The 19,770-nt window shown below is 41.5% G+C and overlaps 1 protein-coding gene across 1 annotated transcript in view; it reads left to right on the top strand.

Annotated features, from left to right (window-relative positions):
• The window catches only part of gpc3 (glypican 3), a 566,197-nt gene extending 550,385 nt beyond the window's left edge, over positions 1-15,812 (top strand). The window contains exon 8 of the mRNA XM_065018217.1: positions 15,628-15,812. Coding sequence (XP_064874289.1) covers positions 15,628-15,812 — 185 coding nt within the window. The remainder of the gene's footprint in view (positions 1-15,627) is intronic.
• The last annotated feature ends 3,958 nt before the right edge of the window (positions 15,813-19,770 follow it).

The raw sequence follows: 19,770 nt of genomic DNA, 5'->3' as shown, positions 1-19,770 counted from the left end.
AGAGGTTGTATCAAGGCTAACTAACTGTATGACAGAGAAGAGGTTGTATCAAGGCTAACTAACTGTTTGACAGAGAAGAGGTTGTAGTATGGCTAACTAACTGTTTGACAGAGAAGAGGTTGTAGTATGGCTAAATAACTGTTTGACAGAGAAGAAGTTGTAGTATGGCTAACTAACTATGACAGAGAAGAGGCTGTAGTATGGCTAACTAACTGTATGACAGAGAAGAGGTTGTAGTATGGCTAACTAACTGTATGACAGAGAAGAGGTTGTATCAAGGCTAACTAACTGTATGACAGAGAAGAGGTTGTAGTATGGCTAACTAACTGTTTGACAGAGAAGAGGTTGTAGTATGGCTAACTAACTGTATGACAGAAGAGGTTGTAGTATGGCTAACTAACTGTATGACAGAGAAGAGGTTGTATCAAGGCTAACTAACTGTATGACAGAGAAGAGGTTGTAGTATGGCTAACTAACTGTATGACATAGAAGAGGTTGTAGTATGGCTAACTAACTGTATGACAGAGAAGAGGTTGTATCAAGGCTAACTAACTGTATGACAGAGAAGAGGTTGTAGTGTGGCTAACTAACTGTATGACAGAGAAGAGGTTGTAGTATGGCTAACTAACTGTATGACAGAGAAGAGGTTGTAGTATGGCTAACTAACTGTATGACAGAGAAGAGGTTCTATCAAGGCTAACTAACTGCATCAAAGAGAAGAGGTTGTATCAAGGCTAACTAACTGTATGACATAGAAGAGGTTGTAGTATGGCTAACTAACTGTATGACAGAGAAGAGGTTGTATCAAGGCTAACTAACTGTATGACAGAGAAGAGGTTGTATCAAGGCTAACTAACTGTTTGACAGAGAAGAGGTTGTAGTATGGCTAACTAACTGTTTGACAGAGAAGAGGTTGTAGTATGGCTAACTAACTGTTTGACAGAGAAGAAGTTGTAGTATGGCTAACTAACTGTATGACAGAGAAGAGGCTGTAGTATGGCTAACTAACTGTATGACAGAGAAGAGGTTGTAGTATGGCTAACTAACTGTATGACAGAGAAGAGGTTGTATCAAGGCTAACTAACTGTATGACAGAGAAGAGGTTGTAGTATGGCTAACTAACTGTTTGACAGAGAAGAGGTTGTAGTATGGCTAACTAACTGTATGACAGAAGAGGTTGTAGTATGGCTAACTAACTGTATGACAGAGAAGAGGTTGTATCAAGGCTAACTAACTGTATGACAGAGAAGAGGTTGTAGTATGGCTAACTAACTGTATGACATAGAAGAGGTTGTAGTATGGCTAACTAACTGTATGACAGAGAAGAGGTTGTATCAAGGCTAACTAACTGTATGACAGAGAAGAGGTTGTAGTATGGCTAACTAACTGTATGACAGAGAAGAGGTTGTAATATGGCTAACTAACTGTTTGACAGAGAAGAGGTTGTAGTATGGCTAACTAACTGTATGACAGAGAAGAGGTTGTAGTATGGCTAACTAGAAGAGGTTGTAGTATGGCTAACTAACTCTATGACAGAGAAGAGGTTGTATCAAGGCTAACTAACTGTATGACAGAGAAGAGGTTGTAGTATGGCTAACTAACTGTATGACATAGAAGAGGTTGTAGTATGGCTAACTAACTGTATGACAGAGAAGAGGTTGTATCAAGGCTAACTAACTGTATGACAGAGAAGAGGTTGTAGTATGGCTAACTAACTGTATGACAGAGAAGAGGTTGTAGTATGGCTAACTAACTGTATGACATAGAAGAGGTTGTAGTATGGCTAACTAACTGTATGACAGAGAAGAGGTTGTAGTATGGCTAACTAACTGTATGATAGAGAAGAGGTTGTAGTATGGCTAACTAACTGTTTGACATAGAAGAGGTTGTAGTATGGCTAACTAACTGTATGACAGAGAAGAGGTTGTATCAAGGCTAACTAACTGTATGACAGAGAAGAGGTTGTAGTATGGCTAACTAACTGTATGACAGAGAAGAGGTTGTAGTATGGCTAACTAACTGTATGACATAGAAGAGGTTGTAGTATGGCTAACTAACTGTTTGACAGAGAAGAGGTTGTAGTATGGCTAACTAACTGTATGACAGAGAAGAGGTTGTAGTATGGCTAACTAACTGTTTGACAGAGAAGAGGTTGTAGTATGGCTAACTAACTGTTTGACAGAGAAGAGGTTGTAGTATGGCTAACTAACTGTATGACAGAGAAGAGGTTGTAGTATGGCTAACTAACTGTATGACATAGAAGAGGTTGTAGTATGGCTAACTAACTGTATGACAGAGAAGAGGTTGTAGTATGGCTAACTAACTGTATGACATAGAAGAGGTTGTAGTATGGTTAACTAACTGTTTGACAGAGAAGAGTTTGTAGTATGGCTAACTAACTGTATGACATAGAAGAGGTTGTAGTATGGCTAACTAACTGTATGACATAGAAGAGGTTGTAGTATGGCTAACTAACTGTATGACAGAGAAGAGGTTGTAGTATGGCTAACTAACTGTATGACAGAGAAGAGGTTGTAGTATGGCTAACTAACTGTTTGACAGAGAAGAGGTTGTAGTATGGCTAACTAACTGCATCAAAGAGAAGAGGTTGTAGTAGGGCTAACTAACTGTTTGACAGAGAAGAGGTTGTAGTATGGCTAACTAACTGTATGACAGAGAAGAGGTTGTAGTATGGCTAACTAACTGCATCAAAGAGAAGAGGTTGTAGTATGGCTAACTAACTGCATCAAAGAGAAGAGGTTGTAGTAGGGCTAACTAACTGTTTGACAGAGAAGAGGTTGTAGTATGGCTAACTAACTGTATGACAGAGAAGAGGTTGTAGTATGGCTAACTAACTGCATCAAAGAGAAGAGGTTGTAGCATGGCTAACTAACTGCATCAAAGAGAAGAGGTTGTAGTATGGCTAACTAACTGCATCAAAGAGAAGAGGTTGTAGTATGGCTAACTAACTGCATCAAAGAGAAGAGGTTGTAGTATGGCTAACTAACTGCATCAAAGAGAAGAGGTTGTAGTATGGCTAACTAACTGTTTGACAGAGAAGCTTTGGAAAGGCCTCAGGCTTTGGCTCTGTTGAATGCTGCACACACCACAGAACACACACACCACAGTGACACACACACACACACACACACACCACAGAGACACACTCTCTTGCGCATGCGCGCACACACACACACAGACACACGCACGCACACACACACTGAATCCACTGCTTGACCTTTCAGGCATACACGCAGGCTCCCTCAAACCACAATGTCTCGATGTGATCTTTCCATCCAATAAACATTGATTTGATTTTTCTGTTCTCCCTCTAATGGCCAGCTATAAAATGGGGCTTAAAGCAAGAATAATTAGAAGGGCTTTGTGTTTCTTTGGGTTAACTTATGTAAGTGAGATATAGTGCATTTTCAATGAGCCCCGATCCTGGGCCTACCATAACCAATCAATGGGTGGACTCTTGACCTTCTGTCTGCGTTGTAAGTGGAGCTTGTAGGGCTGCGATAAAGCTACCAGGCTAGGTAGGCATGGTGGCGTCCCTCTGGGAGTGATATTCATAAAAGGGATCTGTCTGTGTGTGTCGAATGGGAAACAGGTTTTGCCTCTACTGTGAGCAAAAAGGTCCACATTGGTCACATTAATCACCACAGGGGTTATTGCTCTATTTATAGCCAGGCCTATCCATCTATATGCCTAATTATGTCTCTCTCTGCTTGTCTGTCCCCCTCCCTCTCCCCATCTCTCTCTCTCTCTCTCTCTCTCTCCCCCTCTCCCTCTCTCTCCCTCCCCCCCTCTCTCCCTCTCCCTCCCTCCCTCTCTCCCTCAGTCTCTGGAGAGAGTAAAAGGCCCAGGTCTATCTCCTCTGTCTCTTGTTGCCTTTTGTGTGTGTGTGAGAGAGAGAGAGAAACACCCACACACACACAAACACACACACACACACACACACATACATACACACACACACGTACAGGTGTTCATCACTAATTATAACAGGATATTATTAGTCCCTGCTAGTCTCCGGAAAATAAGTGCAGGGTATCTGCAGTGTCCAGAGCCAGTTGGGTTTTTCAGAGCCTGCCGAACAAGGCCTGCCTGTGGTGCCGTTCATGTACAAGTGTTTAAACTAGCGAGAGAGACTTTTTTTAAATGGATTTGTCCCTTGTGTATTTCAGGGCTTTTTTTTCACTGTCTAAGATTTTTTGTACTCACGCCAGCCTTGTACAGCCAATGGTCTTACTAGTTACTACACGCGCGCACGCACGCACACACACACACACACACCTCACTAACTCATCCATTCACACATAGCTTCACACACCCCTCCCCTCATCCAGAGTGTATATAAAAGCTGTATTGAATTGCACCTTGGCTAGCAATGACTAATCGTCCTTTTGGAGCCTAGAAGAATGTCGACTGCCTCTGTCAGAGGATAGAGAAGAACGAAGTGAATTGTCCTCTGGCCTCCATTCAACTGCTGTCGTAATTGCAAAGAAATTCAGAGGAGGTTTTCAGCAGTAGCAGCATTTGAGATTTATTTATTTACCTCCCTCTTCCTTTGGTTGAGATGCTCCCTGGCCTGGCTGGGCTGGCTGCTGGTTGAGATGGTGCCTGAGCTGGCTGGGCTGGCTGCTGGTTGAGATGGTGCCTGAGCTGGCTGGGCTGGCTGCTGGTTGAGATGGTGCCTGAGCTGGCTGGGCTGTGTCTTGTCACAGCCCAGATCCACACAGTCTCATGTTAAAAGGAACCACCAACTTTCATATGTTCTCATGTTCTGAGCAAGGAACTCAAACATTAGCTTTCTTACATGGCACATATTGCACTTTTACTTCTCCAACACTTTGTTTTTGCATTATTTAAACCAAATTGAACATGTTTCTTTATTTATTTGAGGCTAAATGGATTTTTATTGATGTATTATATTAATTTAAAATAAGTGTTACAAATAAGTCAGTATTACAAATAAATAAATAAAAATCGTCCGATTAATCGGCATCGGCTTTTTTTGGTCCTCCAATAATCGGTATCAGTATCGGCGTTGAAAAATCATAATCGGTCGACCTCTAATTGAGATGGTGCCTGAGCTGGCTGGGTTGGGCTGCTGGTTGAGATGGTACCTGAGCTGGCTGCGTTGGGCTTATGGGCATCAGGGACCCCTGAGACAGCTGGATCCTCTCTCTTTTCCTGAGAGGATCCCAGCTCTCACTCACTCTAGTCCAGTATTAATAAAAGCCCTGCCTGCTACTCTGATCACAGCCACTTCCTCCCTGTGGATCAGCTACAGGAACCGTCTCTCTGACCTGGGGGCAAAACTAACCACAGATCATATGTGTCAACTAATTCAATCTGTTGCTATCAGTTATTTTAGGTGCTCGGATCGGGAGCACGTGTGCATGTGTGTTATGTGTACTGTATGTATGTGTGATTGTGTGTACTGTATGTATGTGTGATTTTGTGTACTGTATGTATGTGTGATTGTGTGTACTGTATGTATGTGTGATTGTGCGTACTGTATGTATGTGTGATTGTGTGTACTGTATGTATGTGTGATTGTGTGTACTGTATGTATGTGTGATTGTGTGTACTGTATGTATGTGTGATTGTGTGTACTGTATGTATGTGTGATTGTGTGTACTGTATGTATGTGTGATTGTGTGTACTGTATGTATGTGTGATTTTGTGTACTGTATGTATGTGTGATTGTGTGTGAGTGTATGTATGTGTGATTGTGTGTACTGTATGTATGTGTGATTGTGTGTGAGTGTATGCTCATGTGTGTTGCTCTGGCTCTATGACAATGAGAGGGAGCTATGTGAGAAATTAGCTGCTGCTCGTGGGTATTGTGTGTGTGGTTGTCTGTGTGTCTGGGAGCAGGAGAGATGCTTCACAGCTGGCCTGACAAGACACAGATCCACACATAGCTGGCCTGACAAGACACAGATCCACACATACCTGGCTTGACAAGACACAGATCCACACATAGCTGGCCTGACAAGACACAGATCCACACATACCTGGCTTGACAAGACACAGATCCACACATAGCTGGCATTTGTCAGCGGATAAGTCTCTGAGAGGTTCTGCATCAGTAACAGCTGCTGAGGCCAAAGAACATGATGTAAGAGATAGCAGCCGCGGGTGAGAATCAAATCTTTAAAGAACATTTTGCCACATTGCCTGTAGAAAGGTCAAGCTCATTGATGGCTACAGAAGCATTTGTCAGCGGATAAGTCTCTGCAACCAAGTACTAACTCTGTGGTCCCAATCATTTTATTGATGGTTTAAACTGTAAACTTCTGAAAATGCAGCTCTGTCATATTGAAAATCCAATAACAAGGTGTGGAAACCAATATCTGCTTTTCCATTTCAACGAATTTTAAAAGAAATATGCAATTATAGAATAAAAGTGCAAGGGTGCCAACATACACTATTTGGTTGCAACTGTATGATGATGGGTAGTATAGTAACCTGTTATAATAACCTGTTATAAAAAGCTGTTTTAATAACCTGCTATAATAACCTGTTTTAATAACCTGCTATAATAACCTGTTTTAATAACCTGTTATAATAAGCTGGTATAATAACCTGTTATAATAAACTGTTATAATAAGATAGCATAATGAGCTGGTATAATAAACTGGTATAATAAGCTGTTGTAATAAGATGTTGTAATATCCTGTTATAATAAACTGGTATAATAACCTGTTATAATAAACTGTTATAATAAGTTGTTATAATAAGCTGTTATATTAACCTGTTATAATAAGCCGTTATAATAAGTTGTTATAATAAGCTGTTATATTAACCTGTTATAATAAGCTGCTATAATAAACTGGTATAGTCCATCCTTCCTGAAATGTGAACAAACTGAAACATATGGATTGTGGATGGTGATGTTTGCATTGGTATGGGATGGCAGGATTTTAATATCCAGCTTTTAGCATACCATGTATTTGACATGAGTTTGTTATGGATAATTTAAGATCTTCATGGGAAATCCTTCTCATTCCCATAGGTTTAAGTTTGAACTTTAAAGCTCATATCCAGTGAAAAGGAGCTATTATTTTGACCTATTACAAATGTCGATCTAATATACTGTCCACACCAGTATATGTTTTCTGTTCCTCCAATGTAATGTTGTTTTTACAGCTGCATAAGGCATCACGTGAAGGACAGACATACCACATGGGTTATTGAACATCATACCACATGGGTTATTGAACATCATACCACATGGGTTATTGAACATCATACCACATGGGTTATTGAACATCATACCACATGGGTTATTGAACATCATACCACATGGGTTATTGAACATCATACCACATGGGTTATTCAACATCATACCACATGGGTTATTCAACATCATACTACAAGGGTTATTCAACATCATGGGTTATTCAACATCATGGGTTAGTCAATATCATGGGTTAGTCAATATCATGGGTTAGTCAATATCATGGGTTATTCAACATCATGGGTTAGTCAACATCATGGGTTAGTCAATATCATGGGTTAGTCAATATCATGGGTTAGTCAATATCATGGGTTAGTCAACATCATGGGTTAGTCAATATCATGGGTTAGTCAATATCATGGGTTAGTCAATATCATGGGTTAGTCAATATCATGGGTTATTCAACATCATGGGTTAATCAACATCATGGGTTATTCAACATCATGGGTTAGTCAACGTTATACAACATGGGTTAGTCAACATCATGGGTTAGTCAACGTTATACAACATGAGTTATTCAACATCATGGGTTAGTCAACATCATGGGTTATTCAACATCATGGGTTAGTCAACATCATGGGTTAGTCAATATAATGGGTTATTCAACATCATGGGTTAGTCAATATCATGGGTTAGTCAATATCATGGGTTATTCAACATCATGGGTTATTCAACATCATGGGTTAGTCAACATCATGGGTTAGTCAACATCATGGGTTATTCAACATCATGGGTTAGTCAACATCATGGGTTAGTCAATGTCATACATCATGAGTTATTCAACATCATGGGTTAGTCAACATCATGGGTTAGTCAACGTTATACATCATGAGTTATTCAACATCATGGGTTAGTCAACATCATGGGTTAGTCAACGTTATACAACATGAGTTATTCAACATCATGGGTTAGTCAAAGTCATGGGTTATTCAACATCATGGGTTATTCAACATCATGGGTTAGTCAACATCATGGGTTAGTCAACATAATGGGTTATTCAACATAATGGGTTAGTCAACGTTATACATCATGAGTTATTCAACATCATGAGTTATTCAACATCATGGGTTATTCAACATCATGAGTTATTCAACATCATGGGTTAGTCAACATCATGGGTTATTCAACATCATGGGTTATTCAACATCATGGGTTATTCAACATAATGGGTTATTCAACATCATGGGTTAGTCAATATCATGGGTTATTCAACATCATGGGTTAGTCAATATCATGGGTTAGTCAACATCATGGGTTAGTCAACATAATGGGTTATTCAACATCATGGGTTAGTCAATATCATGGGTTAGTCAACATAATGGGTTATTCAACATCATGGGTTAGTCAATATCATGGGTTAGTCAATATCATGGGTTATTCAACATCATGGGTTATTCAACATCATGGGTTAGTCAACATCATGGGTTAGTCAACGTTTATACAACATGGGTTAGTCAACATCATGGGTTAGTCAATGTCATACATCATGAGTTATTCAACATCATGGGTTAGTCAACATCATGGGTTAGTCAATGTTATACATCATGAGTTATTCAACATCATGGGTTAGTCAACATCATGGGTTAGTCAACGTTATACAACATGAGTTATTCAACATCATGGGTTAGTCAACATAATGGGTTATTCAACATCATGGGTTAGTCAATATCATGGGTTAGTCAATATCATGGGTTATTCAACATCATGGGTTATTCAACATCATGGGTTAGTCAACATCATGGGTTAGTCAACGTTATACATCATGAGTTATTCAACATCATGGGTTGGTCAACATCATGGGTTAGTCAACGTTATACATCATGAGTTATTCAACATCATGGGTTAGTCAACATCATGGGTTAGTCAACGTTATACAACATGAGTTATTCAACATCATGGGTTATTCAACATCATGGGTTATTCAACATCATGGGTTAGTCAACATCATGGGTTAGTCAACGGTATACATCATGAGTTATTCAACATCATGGGTTAGTCAACATCATGGGTTATTCAACATCATGGGTTAGTCAATGTCATACATCATGGGTTATTCAACATCATGGGTTAGTCAACATCATGGGTTAGTCAACATCATGGGTTATTCAACATCATGGGTTATTCAACATCATGGGTTAGTCAATGTCATACATCATGGGTTATTCAACATCATGGGTTATTCAACATCATGGGTTAGTCAATGTCATACATCATGGGTTAGTCAACGTTATACATCATGAGTTATTCAACATCATGGGTTAGTCAACATCATGGGTTATTCAACATCATGGGTTATTCAACATCATACAACATGGGTTATTCAACATCATGGGTTAGTCAATATCATGGGTTAGTCAACATAATTGGTTATTCAACATCATGGGTTAGTCAATATCATGGGTTAGTCAATATCATGGGTTAGTCAACATCATGGGTTAGTCAACGTTATACAACATGGGTTATTCAACATCATGAGTTATTCAACATCATGGGTTAGTCAACATCATGGGTTATTCAACATCATGGGTTATTCAACATAATGGGTTATTCAACATCATGGGTTAGTCAATATCATGGGTTATTCAACATCATGGGTTAGTCAATATCATGGGTTAGTCAACATCATGGGTTAGTCAACATAATGGGTTATTCAACATCATGGGTTAGTCAATATCATGGGTTAGTCAACATAATGGGTTATTCAACATCATGGGTTAGTCAATATCATGGGTTAGTCAATATCATGGGTTATTCAACATCATGGGTTATTCAACATCATGGGTTAGTCAACATCATGGGTTAGTCAACGTTTATACAACATGGGTTAGTCAACATCATGGGTTAGTCAATGTCATACATCATGAGTTATTCAACATCATGGGTTAGTCAACATCATGGGTTAGTCAATGTTATACATCATGAGTTATTCAACATCATGGGTTAGTCAACATCATGGGTTAGTCAACGTTATACAACATGAGTTATTCAACATCATGAGTTAGTCAACATAATGGGTTATTCAACATCATGGGTTAGTCAATATCTTGGGTTAGTCAATATCATGGGTTATTCAACATCATGGGTTATTCAACATCATGGGTTAGTCAAGATCATGGGTTAATCAACGTTATACATCATGAGTTATTCAACATCATGGGTTAGTCAACATCATGGGTTAGTCAACGTTATACATCATGAGTTATTCAACATCATGGGTTAGTCAACATCATGGGTTAGTCAACGTTATACAACATGAGTTATTCAACATCATGGGTTATTCAACATCATGGGTTAGTCAACGTTATACAACATGAGTTATTCAACATCATGGGTTATTCAACATCATGGGTTATTCAACATCATGGGTTATTCAACATCATGGGTTAGTCAACGGTATACATCATGAGTTATTCAACATCATGGGTTAGTCAACATCATGGGTTATTCAACATCATGGGTTATTCAACATCATGGGTTAGTCAATGTCATACATCATGGGTTATTCAACATCATGGGTTAGTCAACATCATGGGTTAGTCAACATCATGGGTTATTCAACATCATGGGTTATTCAACATCATGGGTTAGTCAATGTCATACATCATGGGTTATTCAACATCATGGGTTATTCAACATTATGGGTTATTCAACATCATGGGTTATTCAACATCATGGGTTATTCAACATCATGGGTTAGTCAACATCATGGGTTAGTCAACATCATGGGTTATTCAACATCATGGGTTATTCAACATCATGGGTTATTCAACATCATGGGTTAGTCAATGTCATACATCATGGGTTATTCAACATCATGGGTTATTCAACATCATGGGTTAGTCAATGTCATACATTATTATGTTAGTCAATGTTATACATCATGAGTTATTCAACATCATGGGTTAGTCAACATCATGGGTTATTCAACATCATGGGTTAGTCAACGTTATACAACATGAGTTATTCAACATCATGGGTTAGTCAACATAATGGGTTATTCAACATCATGGGTTAGTCAATATCATGGGTTATTCAACATCATGGGTTATTCAACATCATGGGTTAGTCAATGTCATACATCATGGGTTATTCAACATCATGGGTTATTCAACATCATGGGTTAGTCAATGTCATACATTATTATGTTAGTCAACGTTATACATCATGAGTTATTCAACATCATGGGTTAGTCAACATCATGGGTTATTCAACATCATGGGTTATTCAACATCATGGGTTAGTCAACGTTATACAACATGAGTTATTCAACATCATGGGTTAGTCAACATCATGGGTTAGTCAACATAATGGGTTATTCAACATCATGGGTTAGTCAATATCATGGGTTAGTCAACATAATGGGTTATTCAACATCATGGGTTAGTCAATATCATGGGTTAGTCAATATCATGGGTTATTCAACATCATGGGTTAGTCAACATCATGGGTTAGTCAACATCATGGGTTAGTCAATGTCATACATCATGGGTTAATCAACATCATGGGTTATTCAACATCATGGGTTAGTCAATGTCATACATTATTATGTTAGTCAATGTTATACATCATGAGTTATTCAACATCATGGGTTAGTCAACATCATGGGTTATTCAACATCATGGGTTAGTCAACGTTATACAACATGAGTTATTCAACATCATGGGTTAGTCAACATAATGGGTTATTCAACATCATGGGTTAGTCAATATCATGGGTTATTCAACATCATGGGTTATTCAACATCATGGGTTAGTCAACATCATGGGTTAGTCAACGTTATACATCATGAGTTATTCAACATCATGGGTTAGTCAACATCATGGGTTAGTCAACGTTATACAACATGAGTTATTCAACATCATGGGTTATTCAACATCATGGGTTATTCAACATCATGGGTTATTCAACATCATGGGTTAGTCAACATCATGGGTTAGTCAACATCATGGGTTAGTCAACGTTATACATCATGAGTTATTCAACATCATGGGTTAGTCAACATCATGGGTTATTCAACATCATGGGTTATTCAACATCATGGGTTAGTCAATGTCATACATCATGGGTTATTCAACATCATGGGTTATTCAACATCATGGGTTAGTCAATGTCATACATCATGGGTTAGTCAACGTTATACATCATGAGTTATTCAACATCATGGGTTAGTCAACATCATGGGTTATTCAACATCATGGGTTAGTCAACATCATGGGTTATTCAACATCATACAACATGGGTTAGTCAACATCATGGGTTAGTCAATATCATGGGTTAGTCAACATCATGGGTTAGTCAACATAATGGGTTATTCAACATCATGGGTTAGTCAATATCATGGGTTAGTCAACATAATGGGTTATTCAACATCATGGGTTAGTCAATATCATGGGTTAGTCAATATCATGGGTTATTCAACATCATGGGTTAGTCAACATCATGGGTTAGTCAACGTTATACAACATGGGTTAGTCAACATCATGGGTTAGTCAATGTCATACATCATGAGTTATTCAACATCATGGGTTAGTCAACATCATGGGTTAGTCAACGTTATACATCATGAGTTATTCAACATCATGGGTTAGTCAACATCATGGGTTAGTCAACATAATGGGTTATTCAACATCATGGGTTAGTCAATATCATGGGTTAGTCAACATAATGGGTTATTCAACATCATGGGTTAGTCAATATCATGGGTTAGTCAATATCATGGGTTATTCAACATCATGGGTTAGTCAACGTTATACAACATGGGTTAGTCAACATCATGGGTTAGTCAATGTCATACATCATGAGTTATTCAACATCATGGGTTAGTCAACATCATGGGTTAGTCAACGTTATACATCATGAGTTATTCAACATCATGGGTTAGTCAACATCATGGGTTAGTCAACGTTATACAACATGAGTTATTCAACATCATGGGTTAGTCAACATAATGGGTTATTCAACATCATGGGTTAGTCAATATCATGGGTTAGTCAATATCATGGGTTATTCAACATCATGGGTTATTCAACATCATGGGTTAGTCAACATCATGGGTTAGTCAACGTTATACATCATGAGTTATTCAACATCATGGGTTAGTCAACGTTATACAACATGAGTTATTCAACATCATGGGTTATTCAACATCATGGGTTATTCAACATCATGGGTTATTCAACATCATGGGTTAGTCAACATCATGGGTTAGTCAACGTTATACATCATGAGTTATTCAACATCATGGGTTAGTCAACATCATGGGTTATTCAACATCATGGGTTATTCAACATCATGGGTTAGTCAACATCATGGGTTAGTCAACATCATGGGTTAGTCAACATCATGGGTTATTCAACATCATGGGTTATTCAACATCATGGGTTAGTCAATGTCATACATCATGGGTTATTCAACATCATGGGTTATTCAACATCATGGGTTAGTCAATGTCATACATTATTATGTTAGTCAACGTTATACATCATGAGTTATTCAACATCATGGGTTAGTCAACATCATGGGTTATTCAACATCATGGGTTATTCAACATCATGGGTTAGTCAATGTTATACAACATGAGTTATTCAACATCATGGGTTAGTCAACATAATGGGTTATTCAACATCATGGGTTAGTCAATATCATGGGTTATTCAACATCATGGGTTATTCAACATCATGGGTTAGTCAACATCATGGGTTAGTCAACGTTATACATCATGAGTTATTCAACATCATGGGTTAGTCAACATCATGGGTTAGTCAATGTCATACATCATGGGTTATTCAACATCATGGGTTATTCAACATCATGGGTTAGTCAATGTCATACATTATTATGTTAGTCAACGTTATACATCATGAGTTATTCAACATCATGGGTTAGTCAACATCATGGGTTATTCAACATCATGGGTTATTCAACATCATGGGTTAGTCAATGTTATACAACATGAGTTATTCAACATCATGGGTTAGTCAACATAATGGGTTATTCAACATCATGGGTTAGTCAATATCATGGGTTATTCAACATCATGGGTTATTCAACATCATGGGTTAGTCAACATCATGGGTTAGTCAACGTTATACATCATGAGTTATTCAACATCATGGGTTAGTCAACATCATGGGTTAGTCAATGTCATACATCATGGGTTATTCAACATCATGGGTTATTCAACATCATGGGTTAGTCAATGTCATACATTATTATGTTAGTCAACGTTATACATCATGAGTTATTCAACATCATGGGTTAGTCAACATCATGGGTTATTCAACATCATGGGTTATTCAACATCATGGGTTATTCAACATCATGGGTTATTCAACATCATACAACATGGGTTATTCAACATGAGAGACAATGTTTGTTCTAATCATTACTGTAGTGTTTTTTCTATGTCTCTAATAATTCTCGTTCTTCTCCCACTCCTCTCTGGTTTCCTGGTCTGTCTGTCTGTCTGTCTGTCTGTCTGTCTGTCTGTCTATCTCCTGGTCTGTCTGTCTACTGATCTGTCTGTTTGTCTCCTTGTCTGTCTGTCTCATGATCTGTTTGTTTGTCTCCTTGTCTGTCTGTCTGTATCTATCCTGGTCTGTCTCTTTGTCTCTTTGTCTGTCTGTCTGTCTGTCTACTGGTCTGTCTGACTGTCTGTCTCCTGGTCTGTCTGTCTGTCTACTGATCTGTCTGTTTGTCTCCTTGTCTGTCTGTTTGTCTCCTTGTCTGTCTGTCTGTCTACTGACCTGTCTGTTTGTCTCCTTGTCTGTCTCCTGGTCTGTCTGTTTGTCTGTCTGTCTGTCTGTCTGTCTACTGGTCTGTCTGTTTGTCTCCTTGTCTGTCTGTCTGTCTCCTGGTCTGTCTGTTTGTCTCCTTGTCTGTCTGTCTCCTGGTCTGTCTGTTTGTCTCCTTGTCTGTCCGTCTGTCTCCTGGTCTATCTGTTTGTCTCCTTGTCTGTCCGTCTGTCTCCTGGTCTATCTGTTTGTCTCCTGGTCTGTCTGTTTGTCTCCTTGTCTCCTGGTCTGTCTCCTTGTCTGTCTGTCTGTCTACTGGTCTGTCTGTTTGTCTCCTTGTCTGTCTGTCTCCTGGTCTGTCTGTTTGTCTCCTTGTCTGTCCATCTGTCTCCTGGTCTGTCTGTTTGTCTCCTTGTCTGTCTGTCTGTCTCCTGGTCTGTCTGTTTGTCTCCTTGTCTGTCTGTCTCCTGGTCTGTCTGTTTGTCTCCTTGTCTGTCCGTCTGTCTCCTGGTCTATCTGTTTGTCTCCTTGTCTGTCTGTCTCCTGGTCTGTCTGTTTGTCTCCTTGTCTGTCTGTCTCCTGGTCTGTCTGTTTGTCTCCTTGTCTGTCCGTCTGTCTCCTGGTCTATCTCTGTCTTAGATCTGGCAGATAACCTGGCTATGGATGACTTCACGTTCCATGACCATTTGCTGACCCCTCAGCTCACTTCCGACAGGGCGGGAGGGCCGTCTTCGTCTGCGGCTGTCCTGGTTCTGAGTCACCTGGATGGGGCTCTCCCTCTGACACTCTTCCTTCTCCTCCTGCTGCTGCTTGGACACCAGTGACCAGTAATCAGTGATCCATCCCTGCTTCTCACCCACAGCTTTCAGAAGAAGAAGAATTTTTTAATCTATAAGAGACGGATATGTGTCTTCTGCTGTAACCAACCCCTCCAAAATATATATCTAGTGCAGCCCTGGGGGTCACAGCAGACTGATTCTGAGATTCCACAAACATAGTCAGACATCGTTTTGACACTATTAAGATGGCATTACTACTGAGGCCTCCCATGCCTCCCACCTATCTCTCCTCTCTCTTCACCTCTCTATATATCTCCTCTATCCTCTCTCTCCTCTTTCTTCTCTCTCCTCTCACCTCGCTCTCCTTTCTCCTCGCTCTCCTCTCTTCTCTCTCTTCTCTCTCTTCTCTCTCCTCTCTCTTCTCTCCTCTCTTTCCTCTCTCCTCTCTCTCCTCTCCTCTCCTCTCTTTCCTCTCTCCTCTCTCTTCTCTCCTCTCCTCTCCTCTCTTCTCTCTCCTCTCTCTCTCTCTCTCTCTCTCTCTCTTCTCTCCTCTCCTCTCCTCTTCTCTCTCTCTCTCTCTCCTCTCTCTCTCTCTCTCTCTCTCTCTCTCTCTCTCTCTCTCTCTCGCACCTCTACCTCTCGCCTCTCTCCCCTATCTCTCTTCTCTCTCCACAGCAGACTGATTCTGAGATTCCACAAACATAGCCAGACATTGTTTTGACAGTATTAAGATGGCATTACTACTGAGGCCTCCCGTGTACAGAACAGTTCAATGACTCGTCCAAAGCTGACATGGGACTTTCTGTGTCAGCTCTTTGTGAATGAACTGTCCTCTTAATCTGTTTAAAACTCTGCTTGCTGAATAGAGACTCATGGATGTCCTTTGTCTTCGACTGCCAGGCCATCCAACTGGTCTAGATAAACCCAATGCACCATGTAAATAAGTGACTATGGCCTTTCCCTTCCCTCCCCTCTGGCCTCCTCTCATTCTGGTTAAGTGCTCCCATTACTCTTTCCTCATAGGGAATCCCCCTCCACTACAGCTAACCCATCTAGACTAAACCTGGTGTTGTGACAAAGTAACTGTCTGAGGCCCTTAGAGCTGAGACTCTTATCCCTAGAGGAGCTACAGGTGTTCTGTTCTTTCGGGTGAAGAGGACTCAGAACTCACAGAGTGGACAGACATCTCTGACTCTCTCTCCTCTCGCTCTCCTCTGTCTCCACCACTCTCTCTCTCTGATCTCCTCTAACTCTCTCCTCTCTCTCCTCTGTCTCCACCACTCTCTCTCTCTCTCTGATCTCCTCTAACTCTCCTCTCGCTCTCCTCTGTCTCCACCACTCTGTCTCTCTGATCTCCTCTAACTCTCTCCCCTCGCTCTCCTCTGTCTCCACCACTCTCTCTCTCTGATCTCCTCTAACTCTCTCCTCTCTCTCTCCTCTGTCTCCACCACTCTCTCTCCTATCTCCTCTCACTCTCCTCTGTCTCCACCACTCTCTCTCTGATCTCCCTCTCTGATCTCCTCTCTCTCCTCTGTCTCAACCACTCTCTCTCTCTGATCTCCTCTCTCTCTCCTCTGTGTCCACCACTCTCTCTCTCTGATCTCCTCTCTCTCTCATCTGTCTCCACCACTCTCTCTCTGATCTCCTCTAACTCTCTCCTCTCTCTCTCCTCTGTCTCCACCACTCTCTCTCTCTGATCTCCTCTAACTCTCTCCTCTCTCTCCTCTGTCTCCACCACTCTCTCTCTCTCTCTGATCTCCTCTAACTCTCCTCTCGCTCTCCTCTGTCTCCACCACTCTGTCTCTCTGATCTCCTCTAACTCTCTCCCCTCGCTCTCCTCTGTCTCCACCACTCTCTCTCTCTGATCTCCTCTAACTCTCTCCTCTCTCTCTCCTCTGTCTCCACCACTCTCTCTCCTATCTCCTCTCACTCTCCTCTGTCTCCACCACTCTCTCTCTGATCTCCCTCTCTGATCTCCTCTCTCTCCTCTGTCTCAACCACTCTCTCTCTCTGATCTCCTCTCTCTCTCCTCTGTGTCCACCACTCTCTCTCTCTGATCTCCTCTCTCTCTCATCTGTCTCCACCACTCTCTCTCTCTGATCTCCTCTGTCTCTCTCCTCTCTCTCTCCTCTGTCTCCACCACTCTCTCTCTCTGATCTCCTCTAACTCTCTCCTCTCGCTCTCCTCTGTCTCCACCACTCTCTCTCTCTGATCTCCTCTGTCTCTCTCCTCTCTCTCTCCTCTGTCTCCACCACTCTCTCTCTCTGATCTCCTCTAACTCTCTCCTCTCGCTCTCCTCTGTCTCCACCACTCTCTCTCTCTGATCTCCTCTAACTCTCTCCTCTCTCTCCTCTGTCTCCACCACTCTCTCTCTCTGATCTCCTCTAACTCTCTCCTCTCTCTCATCTGTCTCCACCACTCTCTCTCTCTGATCTCCTCTAACTCTCTCCTCTCTCTCATCTCTATCCACCACTCTCTCTGATCTCTTCTCTCATATCTCCTCTCTCTCTCCTCTGTCTCCACCACTCTCTCTCTGATCTCCTCTAACTCTCTCCTCTCTCTCTCCTCTGTATCCACCACTCTCTCTGATCTCTTCTCTCATATCTCCTCTCTCTCTCCTCTGTCTCCACCACTCTCTCTCTGATCTCCTCTAACTCTCTCCTCTCTCTCCTCTGTCTCCACCACTCTCTCTCTCTGATCTCCTCTAACTCTCTCCTCTCTCTCCTCTGTCTCCACCACTCTCTCTCTCTCTGATCTCCTCTAACTATCTCCTCTCTCTCTCCTCTGTCTCAACTACTCTCTCTCTCTGATCTCCTCTCTCTCTCCTCTGTCTCCACCACTCTCTCTCTGATCTCCTCTCTCTGATCTCCTCTCTCTCTCCTCTGTCTCAACCACTCTCTCTCTCTGATCTCCTCTCTCTCTCCTCTGTGTCCACCACTCTCTCTCTCTGATCTCCTCTCTCTCTCCTCTGTCTCCACCACTCTCTCTCTCTGATCTCCTCTAACTCTCTCCTCTCGCTCTCATTTGTCTCCACCACTCTCTCTCTCCGATCTCCTCTAACTCTCTCCTCTCTCTCCTCTGTCTCCACCACTCTCTCTCTGATCTCCTCTAACTCTCTCCTCTCGCTCTCCTCTGTCTCCACCACTCTCTCTCTCTGATCTCCTCTAACTCTCTCCTCTCGCTCTCCTCTGTCTCCACCACTCTCTCTCTCTCTGATCTTCTCTAACTCTCTCCTCTCTCTCCTCTGTCTCCACCACTCTCTCTCTCTGATCTCCTCTAACTCTCTCCTCTCTCTCCACCACTCTCTCTCTCTGATCTCCTCTAACTCTCTCCTCTCTCTCTCCTCTGTATCCACCACTCTCTCTGATCTCTTCTCTCATATCTCCTCTCTCTCTCCTCTGTCTCCACCACTCTCTCTCTGATCTCCTCTAACTCTCTCCTCTCTCTCTCCTCTGTCTCCACCACTCTCTCTCTCTGATCTCCTCTAACTCTCTCCTCTCTCTCTCCTCTGTCTCCACCACTCTCTCTCTGATCTCCTCTCTCCTATCTCCTCTCACTCTCCTCTGTCTCCACCACTCTCTCTCTGATCTCCCTCTCTGATCTCCTCTCTCTCTCCTCTGTCTCAACCACTCTCTCTCTCTGATCTCCTCTCTCTCTCCTCTGTGTCCACCACTCTCTCTCTCTGATCTCCTCTCTCTCTCCTCTGTCTCCACCACTCTCTCTCTGATCTCCTCTAACTCTCTCCTCTCGCTCTCCTCTGTCTGCACCACTCTCTCTCTCTGATCTCCTCTAACTCTCTCCTCTCTCTCCTCTGTCTCCACCACTCTCTCTCTCTGATCTCCTCTAACTCTCTCCTCTGTCTCAACCACTCTCTCTCTCTGATCTCCTCTCTCTCTCCTCTGTGTCCACAACTCTCTCTCTCTGATCTCCTCTCTCTCTCCTCTGTCTCCACCACTCTCTCTCTGATCTCCTCTAACTCTCTCCTCTCGCTCTCCTCTGTCTG

The sequence above is a fragment of the Oncorhynchus nerka genome, linkage group LG5 (genome assembly GCF_034236695.1).
Source record: "Oncorhynchus nerka isolate Pitt River linkage group LG5, Oner_Uvic_2.0, whole genome shotgun sequence".
Taxonomy (NCBI): Eukaryota; Metazoa; Chordata; class Actinopteri; order Salmoniformes; family Salmonidae; genus Oncorhynchus; species Oncorhynchus nerka.
The sequence above is the reverse complement of the archived record's forward strand: the minus strand, read 5'-3'. Positions and strand labels throughout refer to the sequence as shown.